Genomic DNA, 17,976 nt, shown 5'->3' on the forward strand with positions numbered 1-17,976 from the left:
CAACGGAGGAGGAGGAGGGTGGCTCTTCTGCAGGCATCACTTCAGGTGTCACGAAACACGGAGACAGACAGACACCACGGCTACAGGAGTAGATGGGAGTCAGATGGCTGAGCGGTGATGGAGTCGGGTTTGTAATCAGAAGGTTGCCGGATCGATGCCGTGCCAAATGACGTTGTGTCCTCGGGCAAGGCGATGTCCCTGTACTTACTGTAAGTCGCTCTGGATAAGAGCGTCTGCTAAATGACTACATGTAAATGTACAGCAGCACAGCAGGTCACACACTTGGATGGGTACCCACCTGCAAAGCATGATCAGATGAATGGATGCACGTAGCAGGACATCACGTTGGATGTTGACGTGCATTCTATGATGGTGGACAACAGGTGACGTGTGATTTGGTGGAGGTGAGGTGGCAGAGGTGCTTTATGACACTTCGTCCATTTAGGACCTCCATATTGCAGTGTTGGTTTACACTCCCCCTTCTGGCTGCTCTTGATATTACACCACAATCTCATTCCATTAATCCCCAAATCTAAATCCACTCATACTGGCTTTTTGACTACCTTACCTTTACAGTGCAACTAGGAGGAGATATTGGGGGTCCTCTCTTCAGCAAGCAACACTGACACCTCCCATCAACATGGGTCCAGAAATCCAAAATGTAAACAACCAACTGCAAGAAGTGTAGTGTGTGTGTGTGTGTGTGTGTCATCACGACCCTGAGAACACAGTGAGGGTACATGGAGCCGTTCCACCGCAGAAGTGCTAAAAGAACACATACTTTTAAGTGTCTTGGAAAGAGTGTAAAATGTTTATTGTTCATTTTGAATTTCAAATGCCAAGTCACTGAGTTAACAAACCAGGAAGTAAAAAAAAAAAATAAACAGAAAAGAAAAGAAAAAAAGAAATTTAGAAATACACAAGGGAGGTTACTGACACTTTAAAACATTTAGCTGTGAAACTGAGTAACAACAAGGAGGTACTGATTAGCATAAAACCAAACCTTGGACCAAATACCACAGTTCATTTAGACAAGGTGAAAACTCTTCCTCAGCCTGGCTCACCAGTGTCTAAGTAACATTCTGCCATAAAGTACAAACAAATCCTTTAAAAAAATCAAGTAAGGTTAAATTAAACATACTCTAACAGAAAACAGAAATATTCAGGTCAGTTCAACATTAATGATCAGAAGGAAAAGGGTCCAGGAATGAAAATGAGGAGGAACTGTCAGGAGGGTCTGTGCATACAGGGACATGTTTAGGAGGTGCACACGCATTGGAAATGTGCCATAGTCCACGTTCAGGGAGACAGAACCCACTAGAACTTTCCTACTCCTACCTATAGATAAGGACCATGAGAAGCTTCAGGATGTCTGTTAAAACGGTTCTTCGTATACAAGTTAAAGAAAGACCCTTAAACGCAGACAGACATTTCTCTCTGTTCTTAAATAAACTGATTCTCCTTTCAGTACACGCGTAATTTCTATGTTGGAAAGGCGTATCTTTTTATTTTCTAATATTTTTTTTTGTTATTTTTTATTTGATTTTTTTACCAAATATTTTTTTTTCTTAAAACCTTGTATGCGAGAAGAGATATGTTCAAAAGTACAATTCTTATACATTTGGCTGTAATTACAAAATGTAACATACATCATTTGTAAAACAACTTTGTTACAGCATCAGCCTAACATCTATGAGTTCAAGGAGGGCAGAGCAGTTTCACATGAAAGCGCAAAAATGAAGTGAAATCAAACTACCGACACAGGAGGGGCAGAGAAAAGCAGAAAGGTTTGTGAATGACTGTCATGCTCACTTTAAGCTTTCAACAGCATCTTAAGCAATCAAGTTTTGAATACACTGAAGCGATGAATGAGTGTGAAATCTTTTTTTTAAAATTTTTTTTATGTAATGTACAAAACTGGAGGCATTTATTAAGAAGTTTTTAAGCCTTGTTAGACCTATATGACTGTTTTGGGTTGATAGTGACCAGTGCTCTGGTTACTTTCGAAATGGTTTTATTCACTAACTATTCTTTACCATCATCATTATTGTGTTGAAGAAAATTAGTCAAAATGTCATAACTGAAAAAAAAATAGCGAACACACCTTTCATATTTACATAAAATACAGGCATTGGATCGCACCATCACATGTTTTCTATCATTCATTCCTTCTTATTCCACCCCATTAAACCCAATCCCAAATTCACTCATACACACACAGCCACAGAGAGTGTCAGAGGCTATAGAGAGCTGAGATGTTCGGTTAAGCTGAGGAGACCGTACATGTTCCTGTGTGCACAGGCAAAGGAGCCGCGCCCCGCCGCGCCCCGCCCAACCCAGCCCCGCCCCGCCCCGCCAAGCCCCACCCAACCCAGCCCAGCCCAGCCCAACCCAGCCCAGCCCCGCCCAGCCTAACCCCGCCCAGCCCAGCTCCATTCCCAGGGAAGAGTCTAGAGGTTGTCCCCAGGCTGGTACTGGGGTTCGGTGGCAGTAAAGTAGTCCTCCAGGAAGGCCTGCAGGTACTCGAAGGTGGGCCTCTCCTCTGCATCCTTCTTCCAGCACTGCACCATGAGCTCGTGCAGGGAGGAGGGGCAGTCCTGGGGGCAGGGCATCCTGTAGCCTCGCTCCACCTGCTCCAGCACCTCACGGTTATTCATACCTACACACACACAGGCGCACACACACAGGTACACACACACAGGCGCACACACACAGGCGCACACACACACATACACATTCAAATCAAATGTATTTGTATAGCCCTTTTTACACTTTTTACACGCTAATAGCCCAGCAGCTTCCTGAGGCTGGTGTCTCCTCCAGTCAGCCTCTACAGCGTGATCGTTTCCACACTGCTCCTCCTCAGACCAGCTCAGTACAGGCCATCTGGACAAACATGTGTTTCTCCTCCTGGCCTCAACACTACTCCCACACGCCACCCCAGCCCCGGCCCCGGCCCCAGCCCCGGCCCCGGCCTCAACATCAGCCTCAATTCTAGTCATCAAACAGATTAAAGGTTCTCTTATTCTGGCTTGACATTAAAGCTACTTAAACCACAGAAGATCATTTTTTGATAACTTTGAAACTGCGGGGGAGGAGCTGCTGCATATTGCAAATGCACTTCTAACGCAATCTCCTCATCGTCCACCTCATCGACACTGTGAGTAACTCTTGTCCCCACCAACCGGTGATATCAAATCAATAGCCCTGCTGTGCTCCGCAGCATGCAGGCTACCCACGCAGGCCCCCCCTTCCTCACCTGGGTAGGGCACTCTGCCTTTGGTGACAAGCTCCGTGAGCAGGATGCCAAACGACCACACGTCTGACTTGATGGTGAACTTCCCGTATAGGGCCGCTTCGGGGGCAGTCCACTTGATGGGGAACTTGGCGCCTGCACAGATGGAGAGAGAGAGATGGAAAATATGAGTAAGCAAGAGTGACATCAACGGATGAATATGTTTATTGTCTGGTGAGGTGGGCGTGTCCCAGTGTGTGCCTTGACCTCGTGTTGAGTGGAAAGAAGTTTGTCGTTAGAGACAAACTGTGGTTTGTTTCGGTGATAAGGGCGAGAGAAACAGACAGAGAGAGAGAGACAAAGAAAGAGAGAGACAGAGTGAGAGAGACAGAGAGACAGAGAGCAACATACAGAGAGAGAGACATAAAGACACATAGACGGAGAAACAAAGATAGAGAGACAGAGAGAGAGACATAGAGAGAGACACACAGAGAGAGACACATAGACAGAGAGACATAGAGAGAGAGACACTGAGAGAGACATGTAGACAGAGAAACATAGACAGAGAGACATAGACAGAGAGACATAGATAGGGAGACATAGAGAGAGAGACATAGAGAGAGAGACATAGAGAGAGAGACACAGAGAGAGAGACACAGAGAGAGACATAGACAGAGACACATAGATAGAGAGAGAGAGAGGGTCTTTACCTTGCCGAGCCGTGTATTCGTTGTCTTCAATCAGCCTAGCCAATCCGAAGTCAGCGATCTTGCACACCAGGTTGTTCCCAACCAGGATGTTGGCTGAGCGCAGGTCTCTGTGGATGTAGTTCATCCTCTCAATGTACGCCATGCCAGCTGCCACCTGGAACACACACACACACACACAGGGAAAAGAACAGTTAAGAGCGATAAAACAAAATCTTTCAACATCAGCTCGAAAAGTGCCGTCTTCTGACTTTATTGTCATACTTTATTATACATTAAGTCACAGAGAGTTCAGTTATACAAACATAGACACAAACATAGATCTAAAAAGATTCAGTACAAACCTGGGCTGCCATGTCAACCAGGTTGGGCAACTTTAACCCTCGTCCCTCCCCATCCTTCAGGAATTCCAAGAGGCTTCCTAAACACAAACACACACACACACACACACACACACACACACACACACACACACACACACACACACACACACACACACACACACACACACAGCAGTCATCAGCACCTAACAGCACCTCTCAGACTTCTGTGTGAACTGACAGTGTTCACTAGCCGGGTGGGATTCCCTGCATTCCAGGAACACAAGGATGCACATAAATTGTTCCATGTCTGCTCTGCCTGTACTTAATAGGCATTCTTAGATCTGAGAGAACTTTCTTGTGGTACTCTTAAATGTCAGTCTCTTGGCAGACTGTTTGTTGGTTAAATATAAGCACTCGTTAATGTCGGAAAAAAATGCCACGCCAGAGAAAACAAAACAAAAAAAACATCAGTTGTTCTCCTCTGTGATTCCACAGGCCTGTTCGATTTTGACAAATTAAAGTCGACTTTCTCGGTCTAGGTGATTCCGGCTGAGCTAACTCTACTGCTGCTATATATTCTTACTGGGGGAATCTGCACTGGAACACATCTGTTTGTGTGGTCGTGTCTCTCTGTGTGTGTGGTGTATTTATGTGTGTGTTAAGTACATGTGTGTGTGTGTGCTCCCAGTCGTGCTGACCTTGCCCCATGTACTCGGTGACGATGTAGATGGGCTCCTCAGACACCACGGCGTACAGCTGCACCAGCTTGTCGTGTCGCAGCTTCTTCATGATCTGAGCCTCCTCCAGGAAGGACTCAGGAGACATGGTGCCCGGCTTCAGGGTCTTCACCGCCACCTTGGTGGTGCCGTTCCACGTTCCTGCCGTCCAACAGGCTGGCGTTAGTATGACACACACACATACGCAGCTCCTTATACATGTTTTTCCTCTAGACACACTTCTCACATCTCAACATCAAGCAAGACTTGACCTTGTTTTCTATTCATCAAATGAGAGATACAGTAGGCTGTTATGTGCTGTATTTTCATCGTAACTGTAAGCGAAAACCAAACTAAGGGTCAAGTCTTGCTCCAAATTGATAACGCACAACTAGGGCCGACGCAGAAGTCTGCTTGCCTTGACGTCACATGTCAAAAGGTTGTCCTGAATGACAATTAAATGCATATGAGATTTACAGTGACCTTTGTTTTGAAATGGCTTTACAAAGCCATGAGAGAGGGAGATAGAGCTTGGCTGTTGATTTAAGTAATATACCAATACGGGACAGGATAATCCTCTGTAGGATGATTAACAGAAGTGAAAGCACTGTAAGCTTCTCTCTGGTGCTGAGCCAGCCATCCAGGCTGTGCCAGCCTCCCCTTCCTCTCATCCACACGACCGACCGGGAAACACGGATCTCTGTGATCACTTCCGTCAGACCAGGCAGAACACTGATGGCAAAAAAACAACCTGTGACGGTTTTGTGACCTTGAGGCAAGGCAGATTCTGGTCAGTGACATTTGGGCTAAACATGCAGTTATACTGTGGCAGGCGGTTTGGGGGGGGTTTAATTTAGCAGCGCTCTCATAAACCCCTAGAAAGCAGTCCTTGATTAGTGACACAGCTGTGCAGCTGTGCTGGGGCTCCAAGCTGGGGAGGGATGATCCTGAGGTCACCCGCTGGCTGACTGGCTGGCTGATTGGCTGGCTGGCTGATTGGCTGGCTGATTGGCTGACTGATTGGCTGACTGATTGGCTGACTGATTGGCTGACTGAGGTAATGGTCCCAACCCCAGCCACTAGACACTACCTCACAGGACCCATTCCTGACCTGCGACTAGCTGAGCAATTGGTGTAGCCAGATCACCAAAGCAGGCTGTTTGGATTAGAACCTCTGGTTCAAGACTTGTGTTTTCATGGATGAGGGATGAAGATTATGAAATAAAATATGACAAAAATGTGGGTGTCTTGGAAAATGATGGTGACTTCGAGAAAAAATTAGGAAAAATTGATACAACAGAACTATCTGTCAGTGTATTTTCTAACTGCACCGATCACTTTAAGATTAAAAATTGAAAAGAAAAGTGACCACGTTTTCCTCCAAGACACTGCACAGTACAAAACGAAAACAAAATGATGGAATGATCATGCCTTACCACACCATACATCAGCAAAACATCCAGCCCCCAGCTTCACTTCCAGCACTAGAGAGGTCCTCTCTACCTCCCAGGAGTCATGGGCCAGGCCCACAGTGTCAGGGACGTAGTTAATACACACGCCCGTTAGATTAAAGCACAAACCATCCGCACTCTCTACAGGGGAGGGAAGGCAAGGCACACAGGGTTAACTACAAAGGAGTGAAACATGCATCGAGGCGGATAGAGGGCGGCCATCTTGTCCCGAAGGAGAGAGACTTTCCTGACACGATACCAACACGTTTCGTGAGAACAAAACTATTTAACTGGAATTGGCATTCGACAAATGTGTGACAAGGAAATCCCTTGGTTAAATGCCAAAATAGTTGCCAAAATACTTAAGATTTGATCTCCCTCTCTCACTCCGAGGTCAGTTAGCAGTTGGTGAGGAGAGAGAGAGAGAGAGAGAGAGAGAGAGAGAGAGAGAGAGAGAGAGAGAAAGAGAGAGAGAGAGAGGGGCCTGGTACAGTATCAGGTGGAGGTCTCTGCTCAGTCAGTGTGGCCCCCCCTCCATGCAGCCTGTGGGCGGGCGTTCCGGAGGCGACTGTGCCCGTACCCATCCAGACCTCCCCAAACTGCCCGTTCCCCAGACGCTTGAGGAGCTGCAGCGACTCCCGTGTGATCTCCCACACGTCTTTGGTTTTGACGGACAGGTCGGTGAGGCGGGGCATCCCCTTGTGACAGGGCACCACCAAGCGACAGCACAGCCCCGCGGCCCTCTCTGCACGGCGGGCGCAGGGAGCGCACACACACACACACCACACACACACACCACACACACACACACCCCGCCACACACACATCCGCAGAAAACACACACAAGGCACAGAGAGCATAGGAATTACACAGCGTCAGAAGGAGAGAAGCACGTCTCTGAGAGGAAGCGGTCGGCACAGCGCTCTGCAGACAGTCGGGCGGCTGAAGGTGACCGCAGAGTGCCAGGTAGACGCTAGCTCAGTATGATTCAGCAGCACAGCAGAGAGCGGGGGGCGAACGTCACTCAGCTGGCTGCCCTGCTCTTCGCTCTCCCGTCTGAACCGGCCCAGACGGTCAGCGAGACCAGACAGTGGTCATCAGATCAGACATTAATCAGTCTAATGCACTTCAGCTGGTCATCAAATCACGCAGAGTGCAGCTTCTCCCCCGTCCTGCCTACATTTAATCATGATGTCAATGAAGGGGACAAGTTAGAGGAAGTTGTTTACAGGCCCAACACATTCATTTTCAGATAAATCTTAATAAAGTATGTACTTGGTCACTATGGAAAATGGGAAAACACTGGCTGCATGTTTAAGAGGAAGTTACACTGTTGAAGCTATGGCTGAACGACAAGCAGATGGGCTGATGGCAGCCATACTGTAGTTAATGAATCACTGTGTCAAATGGAACGTATGACCCCACAACACTTTACGATAATGGCAGTCATTTCTAAGAGATACCGTGTCTGTCAATCACTCCCGGGGACGATGTATTCTAAGAACGATCGTTTTGAAATACTCGCTCTTTATGACCGACAACGCATTAACGGCTGAGACGAGAAGCCCGTTTCAGACAGGTGCTCCAGACCTCTCCGAGTGCGAGGGTCAGACTGTTCTGACTGGAACACGCTCGACATGGAGAGGAAGCTTGCGGTCGCTGGCGGCGGCGGACATGTTTGCCGATCATCGATCGAGCCATTGGACGGTGTTTCCGTCAGTGCTTCCACAGCTCACATTTAGCACCCCCCCCCCCCATCCTCTCTCCTGCCAACACAACGCTCTGCCATCCAGGGGTGTTTGCTCACGGCAGTAAAGGGGAGATAAAGGTTTCTGGGTTTCAGTTTAGAGACGGCCTCCTCCATTTAAGTCCATCCGGGCCTGCTGTGCAGGTGGGGACAAGCATCGATACTGAACTTCGTCACGGCAATAAATAAAAACGGTCAATATAAGCAAATGACATAGGCAGCATATGAACCCACTTAAGTATGAAAACGGTTTGTCTCTATTGTGATGATCAAGATATGATTTTCATTGTTATGGTTTGAAGTCTTGAGCTTGCGGATGCTTTGCGAGGGACTCTTTCCGTTTCATTTCTGAGTTCTAGCCGGGAGGCGACGAACAAACACAAGCGGGAGCCTGAAACATGGACAACTGCAGGTGTGACATCTGGAAGAGCAGCAAAGGCCAACAGTGAAAACGGTTAATGCACTGCTACACCCACACAAAATCTGTCCTGTTCATGTGTGTTTAAGAGTCAATATGTCCATATGTTAACTGGAGCATGTCAAGAAAAATACAATCCTTTTCAAACAGAGAGAGAGAGAGAGAGAGAGAGAGAGAGAGAGAGAGAGAGAGAGAGAGAGAGAGAGAGAGAGAGAGAGAGAGAGAGAGAGAGTGTTGGGGAGAGGTATAAAAACTTAAAGAGAGAAAGGCTGAGAAAAACAGGCAGGATGAGAACATGGAACAAAAATCTGAAAGCATAAAAAAGAGTGAGAAAGAGTGTTAGATTTTTTTTGGGGGGGGGAATAAGAAAGAGAGAGACAGAGCAATACATATCTTAAAGAACACAAACATTTTGGATAGGTGAGCTGAAAGAAACATTTCGGTAAACACAGCTACATTGTGCCATACCCCTTTCCGGCCTTTTAAAGTACATCAGACATTACACTTTGCCTGAGTTCAATTCAGTGTCCTTTTGTTTCTCGTATCTGAAAAGGGTTTGTTGCGTTCTATTTTTACACTTGGAGATGTTATTCTAATGTAATGGAGTTGTGGAGCGTACCAGTGTGAGTCTAATGCACTTCAAGATCAATCAAAGGAAATGGACACCAGACGGAAGAGGAGGATGCTGCTGTTTAGGCTTGCTAACGGCCGACAACGTCTTCCAGACAAGCCTTCCTGTCTCTGCTCTTGACACGTCTGGCTCCAGCGAAGTCTGGAGCTTCTCCCAGCTCTTAGCAGGCCCTTGTTACGCTCCACCAATTTTATCTTACAACTCAATGTTCTGTGCAAAACTGACTGACACACGATGTTGATGTGGCTCGTGGTGACCTTCCAGGGTGAAGGACGTGTGCGTTCAGGACGTGGTTGTGTACCTGAGTAGTGGAGCACCAGCTGCTGCAGGGTCTCAAACTGAGCCCTGGTGGTGATGTAGTAGCCTCCGCTGTCCAGCTTGCGGATCTTGTAATGCTTGACGTGGTCTCCCTTCACGTCGTCCCAGTCCCGGATGGACAGGGAGAAGGCACCTGGACGACAGAGGACTCAGTGACCGACAGGACCTCCATCTTTAGAACACCTTTATGGGGCTTTGGGAGGGTTCGACAGCACGAGCAGAGGCAGTAGTAGACTACTAACTGTTTTTGTTTTTAACTTTAGTGGTCAGCATTACTGCATGTGATATGGTATATAATTTCAGACATTTGTGTGTGTGTGTGTGTATGGTTTGTTACCCTTTGTGGTTTCACTCTCCCGGATGAGGTAAGTGCCTCTGGGATTGCCTGTGGACAGGAGCTGCCTCTCTGCATCCTTCCGGCCAAGTTTACCAAAGTACCAGCTAGAACAAGGAAGTCAGTCAGTTATTCAGGAGAGAGAGAGAGGTATTATCTGAAAGCTTCCACTCTGATGAAGCTTGATTTAGCTGTGGGGTTTCCCTGACTGGAGCGTGAGAAGACAGTCAGACACAGACACGCAGAGAACCAGGAGGGCTAATGAGACACAATGATAACATGTCACCTTCTCTGACAGACTAGAATGCCTCTCTAAAACCTCTCAGGCCCCTCCCAGCCTGCTGCACTGGGGCTGTCTGCACTGCACCAATAGACTCACTGCATGGTCGTTCCTTAGAGTGTTATTGGTTGAGGGGCCAGAGGGGCGGGTGTAGGGGAGTGTCTGGGTTGGGACACTGAGAGGCCCTCACGTGTTCACCAGGAAATGTCAGATAAAAGAAAAGGCAACATCCTTCCTGGTAATGGTGTTTTACAAGATCTGAAAGGCCAGGTGAAACTACCGTCTAGAAACATGAATCATGTGTCATTCCTCTTATGATGCTCCTGGAAGCTCCACACAAAGAGACAGACAGAGGGGCGCTCGACAGAGACTGAGAGAGACAGAGAGAGGGGCGCTCGACAGAGACTGAGAGAGACAGACAGAGGGGCGCTCGACAGAGACTGAGAGAGACAGACAGAGGGGCACTTGACAGAGACTGAGAGAGACAGAGAGGGGCGCTCGACAGAGACTGAGAGAGACAGACAGAGGGGCGCTCGACAGAGACTGAGAGAGACAGAGAGAGGGGCGCGCTCGACAGAGACTGAGAGAGACAGAGAGAGGGGCGCTCGACAGAGACTGAGAGAGACAGACAGAGGGGCGCTCGACAGAGACTGAGAGAGACAGAGAGAGGGGCGCTCGACAGAGACTGAGAGAGACAGACAGAGGGGCGCTCGACAGAGACTGAGAGAGACAGACAGAGGGGCGCTCGACAGAGACTGAGAGAGACAGAGAGAGGGGCGCTCGACAGAGACTGAGAGAGACAGAGAGAGGGGCGCTCGACAGAGACTGAGAGAGAGAGGGGCACTCGACAGAGACTGAGAGAGAACTTACTCCTCGGCCTGGATGGAGTCCACGGGAGCCACATAATTACTGGGAATGTAGCCGTTTCCACCAGTGGTGAGGGAGCGGGCGTCCCACCAGTCCCCCTCACTGAGGAGAGAGAGAGAGAGAGAGAGGGAGAGACAGAGACAGAGGAGAGAGAGAGAGAGAGAGAGAGAGAGAGAGAGAGAGAGAGAGAGAGAGAGAGAGAGAGAGAGAGAGAGAGAGAGAGAGAGAGAGAGAGAGAGAGAGAGAGAGAGAGAGAGAGAGAGAGAGAGAGAGAGAGAGAGAGAGAGGGAGGGACATAAGGAGGAGGGGAGGAGGAAAAGGAGAGTGGGAACATGGGCATGCATTAATACACAATATTTGAGCTCGACACATGTGCACGTGTTCTATTCAAAGCACACACTCAGAGACAGGCAGTGTTGGTTTAATCAAGCAGAGAGAAGCACATGGCATCAGATCGTTTCATGTTGCGTTATGAAAACGGACGCATATGAGCCAAAGCAATCCATTATTAATGCATCATGTGAGGCTACATGCATCCTCAATACAGGACCTCAATACAGGACCTCAACACAGGACCTCAACACAGGACCTCAACACAGGACCTCAACACAGGACCAACACAGGACCTCAATACAGGACCTCAATACAGGACCTCAACACAGGACCTCAACACAGGACCTCAACACAGGACCTCAATACAGGACCTCAACACAGGACCTCAACACAGGACCTCAACACAGGACCTCAACACAAGACCTCAATACAGGACCTCAATACAGGACCTCAACACAAGACCTCAATACAGGACCTCAATACAGGACCTCAACACAGGACCAACACAGGACCTCAATACAGGACCTCAATACAGGACTTCAACACAGGATCTCAATACAGGACCTCAACACAGGACCTCAACACAGGACCTCAATACAGGACCTCAATACAGGACCTCAATACAGGACCTCAACACAGGATTTCAATACAGGACCTCAACACAGGATCTCAACACAGGATCTCAACACAGGATCTCAATACAGGACCTCAATACAGGACCTCAATACAGGACCTCAATACAGGACCTCAACACAGGATCTCAATACAGGACCTCAATACAGGACATATAGGACTCTCTATCCTATCCTTTCTTTCATCAGTACATCTCTCCTCTGACACAGTAAGATGTGTAAATAGTGTAAAATCTTTCATCAGTTTTTCATACACAATATTTACGTTTTATATTTGTATACAGTATAAACTCACACAGTGCTTCCTCCTTGCAGGCACACACACACACACAAACAAACAAACTAGGTTTTATTCTTAATCACACCTTCTCACTGTAATCCCCTCTCTAAAGCACCCGCTCCTTTTTGCATTCCTGCTCTCTGTCACCCTCCCCCTCCCCCCTCCACCCTCCCCCTCCACCCCCCCCCCTCACCCCTCCCACACTGTCAAACACACATCAATACATGGTGCCTCGGGGGGCAGTGAGTCGAAGGGGTCCACCATATGTGATTACTAAGGCACATGGAACACACACACACCTCCCCCAGACTGCCTTTCCACCCCAGACACTGTCTCCCCAACACGCAGCACCACCCGGAACTATTTACAACACATCCTTCACACACGAGAGGGAGGGAGGGAGGGAGGGAGGGAGGGAGAGAGAGAGAGAGAGAGAAAGAGAGAGAGAGAGAGAGAGAGAGAGAGAGAGAGAGAGAGAGAGAGAGAGAGAGAGAGAGAGAGAGTGAGAGAGAGAGAGAGAGAGAGAGAGAGGGAGGGAGAGAGAGAGAGAAAGAGGGAGAGGGAGAGAGGGAGAGAGGGAGAGAGAGAGAGTGAGTGAGGGAGGGTGTGTAAACCTCAGTGGCCTAGATGGAGAACGTGCATGGAGAGGGACGGGGGAGGGAGGGGGCGAGCGAGGGGCGACCGAGGGGAGGGCTTTCATCCGGGCTGAATGTGATGATGATGGGAGCGCCCGGGGACTACATTACAGCAGAAAGAGGGCTGGTTCTCTTTGTTCTGGGAGGAGAATGGAGGTTCCCTCTGGAGCAGGGCCCAGAATGCACGCTGACGGTACTGGGGAGGGGGAGGGATACAGCCCTGCTCTCTGCGTCTCAGGGACGGGGGGAGTGGAGAGACTGGGCGACTGAGAGAGAGAGATGAGAGGGTGGGTGTTCCATCACTGTTGTCTTCAACAAACCCCCTAAACCAACTCTGCCACAACAACAGAACAAGTAAACAAAGTCACACAATGTATATTAAAGTATTCAAACCCTCTCTCCCTGTGGTGAATACAGATGAGAGGATAATTGAGGACAGGATTGTGTCAAGCTTTTACTACTTAGGCAGATTACTATTCTTAGCTTGGCGGGTGATGCACGCAAAAAACTATTCATTATTTACAAACAGCTCAAACCATGAATTTACATTCCGAGGTATTTCCTGATTATGTTCTATTATGTCTTACAATAACACACTTGGACTAAGTTATAAAAAGCTTGTACCAAATCCACAAACCGATGTAAACAGAGTTCTGGATTGCCGTCTGTGACACAGAGCGCATTCACCAGACTTTCCTGGAAAAACCCCATCACAACACTAAACAGCAGAGCCGTCTGTCTGTCTGTCTGTCAGTCTGTCAGTCTGTGTGTCTGTCAGTCTGTCTGTCTGTGTGTCTGTGTGTCTGTGTGTCTGTCTGTCTGTGTGTCTGTCTGTCTGTCTGTCTGTCTGTCTGTGTGTCAGTCTGTCTGTCTGTCTGTCTGTCTGTGTGTCTGTGTGTCTGTGTGTCTGTCTGTCTGTCTGAGCCACGTCCCTCCACAGGGAAGCCCTCGCCGCCTGCTGGAGCCTCGTCTAAACAGGCATCTGCCAGGTACCGTCTGCCAACCAGCAGCTGGAACTCCTCATCTCCCCAGCAGGGGGCCCTGGTGAGCCCAGATCCAGGGGGGCTGGAGCAGGCAGACAAGCGTGGGCTGGAGGGCCCAGCTGGTGCTCTGATTGGCCCCCGCCAAGGAGAGGGCAGGGAGGGAGGAGGAGGAGGGAGGGGAGGAGGGAGGGAGGAGGAGGGGGTGGATGAAGAGGAGGAAGAGGAAGGGGTGGGAGGGAGGGAGGGAGGAGGAGGAGGGGGTGGGAGGGAGGGAGGGAGGAGGAGGAGGGGGTGGAAAGGAGGAGGAGGGGGTGGGAGGGAGGAGGAGGATGGGGTGGGAGGGAGGAGCAGGAGGCGGGGGAGAGGGGTCATGACAGTGCTGTCCTCTGTGCGTGCTGGTGCAGCGCTGAGCAGCACCAGAGAGCGGACCAGAGGGACCAGGGGGTGACGAGGAGAGGATCTGCAGCACGTCCACGAGGCAGGACAGGATGCCTGGGAGCTGAGCCGGGGGGGGGGGGGGAGCATCCCCCCCCCCCTGCTGGTGATGTCAGAGCATCACCAGCACACACGGACAACAGGGCTCAGAAGCAGCAGGGGAAGCTCAACTCCAACAGAGACGCCTCGTAGAAATACACTCCAACATGAATCACGGCCGCACGCTGTGCCGTCTCGCACCGAAAAAAAGGGCATCCGTGATCTTTGAAAGTAGCGTGGCTGGAAATTTGATAGAATCGCTTCCCTTCCCCCCCACAGGCAGGCACACACCTACGCACACACACCTACGCACACACGCCTACGCACACACACACACACACACACACCTACGCACACACACACACGCACACACACACACGCACACACACCTACGCACACACGCCTACGCACACACACACACACACACACACCTACGCACACACACCTACGCACACACACACACGCACACACACCTACGCACACACACACACGCAGACACACCTACGCACACACACACACGCACACACACCTACGCACACACACCTACGCACACACACACACGCACACACACCTACGCACACACACACACGCACACACATACAGAAACCGAGGCTTTGAAACTGTTTTGCTGACTGAGGGTAACACTATCCAACATGGCAGCAGGCACAGGAACAGGAAACAGGGTGGTTCAACTTCCTGTACTAGTTCAAAGGGAAGTCATCAAGACAGACTGAAGAACAACAGAAAAAAACATTCCTGCTCACTGCCGGTGAGGTGTGGCCCTGCTCCACCTATCTTAAATGTAAGATTAAACTGTGGTCAAGTTCGGTTCGGTTTTCACCATCTCTTCCATCACCACCCCTGAAATATGTTTACCAGGAAGCCCGAGATTATATAACAGAAAGTTCTGAATTCCTCTCATTGTGGCCTGTCAGATAAGCAAAGACAGGTGGTACTTACGTGCTGTTGATGATCTGGAACCTCTCTCCTTTCCTGAAGCTGAGGTCGTCTTCTGTCCTGGCCTCGTAGTCGTAAAGTGCCACAAACTGCGTGACCCCTGCAGGGCAGAGAACCACAGAGTCAGCACTCACACCATTAGCACCAGCAAATCAACCGGGGCCTCAAACTAAACTGACATTGCACCGTAAGCTCTCTATCTGTGTGGAGAGGGAGATTATTTCTGGAGGCAGTTTGGTATTAGCCTTACTGACTTTGATATAAAGTCATCCGGTTTACAGTCGAAAGTGTGAATGGGTTGGGGAATTAACCTTCGTAAAAGGACATCTTTTGCCAGGCAGGTAGCTAGCTCATATCCCCCTTAAAATAAAGGGAGGTGAAGAGCTCACTAGTCAGTGATGTACTGGAGCCGGGATGCTTTAGTGTGAGAACCAGCCCTGAGGACAGCAAGGATGAGTCTGCTGCCTTTCACATGACTGAGAGAGACAGACAGAGAGGGAGGGAGAGACAGACAGAGAGGGAGGGAGAGAGAGACAGACAGAGAGACAGAGAGAGACAGAGAGAGAGAGAGAGAGAGAGAGAGAGAGAGAGAGAGAGAGAGAGACAGAGAGAGAGAGAGAGAGAGAGAGAGAGAGAGAGAGAGAGAGAGAGAGAGAGAGACAGAGAGAGAGAGAGAGAGAGACAGAGAGAGAGAGAGAGAGAGAGAGAGAGAGAGAGACAGAGAGAGAGAGAGAGAGAGACAGAGAGAGAGAGAGAGAGAGACAGAGAGAGAGAGAGAGAGAGAGAGAGAGAGAGAGAGAGAGAGAGAGAGAGAGAGAGAGAGAGAGAGAGAGAGCAGTAAAGGAGAGACACATCCCTGTGGGGTCTTTCAGAGCCACACCTTTATCCATCCACCGCTCGTCTGGAACACCAGATCACTTCCGCCACAGCACCCACGCCACTCACCAGAGGCCCAGAGTGAGCCACAGCAACCAGACACTGCTTTGGGAAGCTTTATCGACTAAATACGAGGACTGTTACGTCTGGACCATTTGGGTTATACAAGGCTGTCATGGGACTAGCCAGTCTAAGTACCGGATCTATCCATACAAAGGCAATGATTTCCCATGGAGCGTGTCACAGTGGAACAGGCCTCGTGGTAAAGTCTACAACTGTCCACAGCTGCAGGGTGAGACACACACAGAGCAGAGTCTCTGGAAGGGTGGGGTGAGGTAGGTGAAGTAGGGGTGAGGTGAGGTACGGGTGAGGTGAAGTAGAGGTGGGGTGAGGTAGGTGAAGTAGGGGTGGGGTGAGGTGAGGTACGGGTGAGGTGAAGTAGAGGTGGGGTGAGGTAGGTGAAGTAGGGGTGGGGTGAGGTGAGGTACGGGTGAGGTGAAGTAGAGGTGGGGTGAGGTAGGTGAAGTAGGGGTGGGGTGAGGTAGGTGAAGTAGGGGTGGGGTGAGGTGAGGTACGGGTGAGGTGAAGTAAAGGTGGGGTGAGGTAGGTGAAGAAGGGGTGGGGTGAGGTACGGGTGAGGTGAAGTTGAGGTGGGGTGAGGTAGGTGAAGTAGGGGTGGGGTGAGGTAGGTGAAGTAGGGGTGGGGTGAGGTAGGTGAAGTAGGGGTGGGGTGAGGTGAAGTAGAGGTGGGGTGAGGTAGGTGAAGTAGGGGTGGGGTGAGGTAGGTGAAGTAGGGGTGGGGTGAGGTGAAGTAGAGGTGGGGTGAGGTAGGTGAAGAAGGGGTGGGGTGAGGTGAGGTACGGGTGAGGTGAGGTAGGGGTGGGGTGAGGTAGGTGAAGTAAGGGTGGGGTGAGGTACGGGTGAGGTGAGATAGGGGTGGGGTGAGGTAGGTGAAGTAGGGGTGGGGTGAGGTGAGGTAGGGGTGAGGTGAGGTAGGTGAGGTACTAAACCGTACTAAAATTCTCCACAAGGAGAAAAACTCAAACAACCTTGAACGGATTAGGATTACTCAGGACAGAAAATAATCCCCACTTTGAGGGAGAGCAAAGAGGACCTGAGTTCCTCTGCAAGGGACAGGGCTCGGTCTAGCAGAAAGGATATCCTGTCTGGGAAATATTCTCCACAGAAACAATACGCCATGGACAAAAGCCCCGAGCGAACGGCAGACAGACGTCCCATCCCTGACGGGGGGGGGGGGGGGGGCTGGGGGGGAGGGGGCTAGGCGTGGGGAAGGGAAGTCTGGGCTGCTAAGGGCAGGGACACGGCCAGAAGGCTGACACGGTGACACCCCTACCTGTTCCTCCTCGGTTGCGCAGGGTCCCTGTGTGAGACGAGGTGCTGACGCCTCCGAACACAGTCACGCCCTGGCCCAGGGGGGCGTGGCCCAGGGGGGCGTGGCCCACGGGGGCGTGGAAGTTGTTGTAGTTGGGGATGGCGGTGACTCCAAAGCTGGGGTAGTGCTGCGCAGGGGGGTCGGCTCCATAGCGGTAGCTCGCTGCGCTCTGCGAGACGCTGGTGTCTCGCTCGCCCGTGAGTTTGGTTGCTTCTTTATCCTTGCATTGCACACAGCCCATTATCTATATTCTAGAGAGAGAGAGAAAGAGAGAGAGTTAGGGAGAGAGAGGGAAAGTGTGAGAAAAAGAAAAGAGATAAAAAGAGATAAAGAACTTGACAGTGGATCAACAGCAAGCATGGTCCAGGACAGCACGCAGTGTGACC

General features: G+C 50.1%; 1 protein-coding gene across 6 annotated transcripts in view; it reads right to left on the reverse strand.

Annotated features, from left to right (window-relative positions):
* Positions 1-2,400: 2,400 nt before the first annotated feature.
* fynb (FYN proto-oncogene, Src family tyrosine kinase b) overlaps positions 2,401-17,976 on the reverse strand; it is a 40,969-nt gene continuing 25,393 nt past the window's right edge. The window contains exons 3-14 of one of the 6 annotated variants that reach the window (XM_084699347.1): positions 17,552-17,841; positions 15,325-15,421; positions 11,031-11,129; positions 9,884-9,987; positions 9,530-9,679; positions 7,013-7,177; positions 6,418-6,573; positions 4,964-5,143; positions 4,287-4,363; positions 3,946-4,099; positions 3,260-3,391; positions 2,401-2,659 (exon numbers count right to left, since the gene is read on the reverse strand). In XM_084699347.1, the coding sequence (XP_084555473.1) occupies positions 2,451-2,659; positions 3,260-3,391; positions 3,946-4,099; positions 4,287-4,363; positions 4,964-5,143; positions 6,418-6,573; positions 7,013-7,177; positions 9,530-9,679; positions 9,884-9,987; positions 11,031-11,129; positions 15,325-15,421; positions 17,552-17,831 (1,803 nt within the window). In that variant the 5' untranslated portion in view covers positions 17,832-17,841 and the 3' untranslated portion in view covers positions 2,401-2,450. Of the gene's footprint in view, positions 2,660-3,259; positions 3,392-3,945; positions 4,100-4,286; positions 4,364-4,963; positions 5,159-6,417; positions 6,574-7,012; positions 7,178-9,529; positions 9,680-9,883; positions 9,988-11,030; positions 11,130-15,324; positions 15,422-17,551; positions 17,842-17,976 lie in introns of all 6 variants that reach the window. The other 5 variants (XM_084699346.1, XM_084699352.1, XM_084699349.1 and 2 more) reach the window with 5 other exon arrangements.

The sequence above is a fragment of the Hypomesus nipponensis genome, chromosome 6 (assembly GCF_054491055.1).
Source record: "Hypomesus nipponensis isolate SF chromosome 6, ASM5449105v1, whole genome shotgun sequence".
Lineage (NCBI taxonomy): Eukaryota > Metazoa > Chordata > Actinopteri > Osmeriformes > Osmeridae > Hypomesus > Hypomesus nipponensis.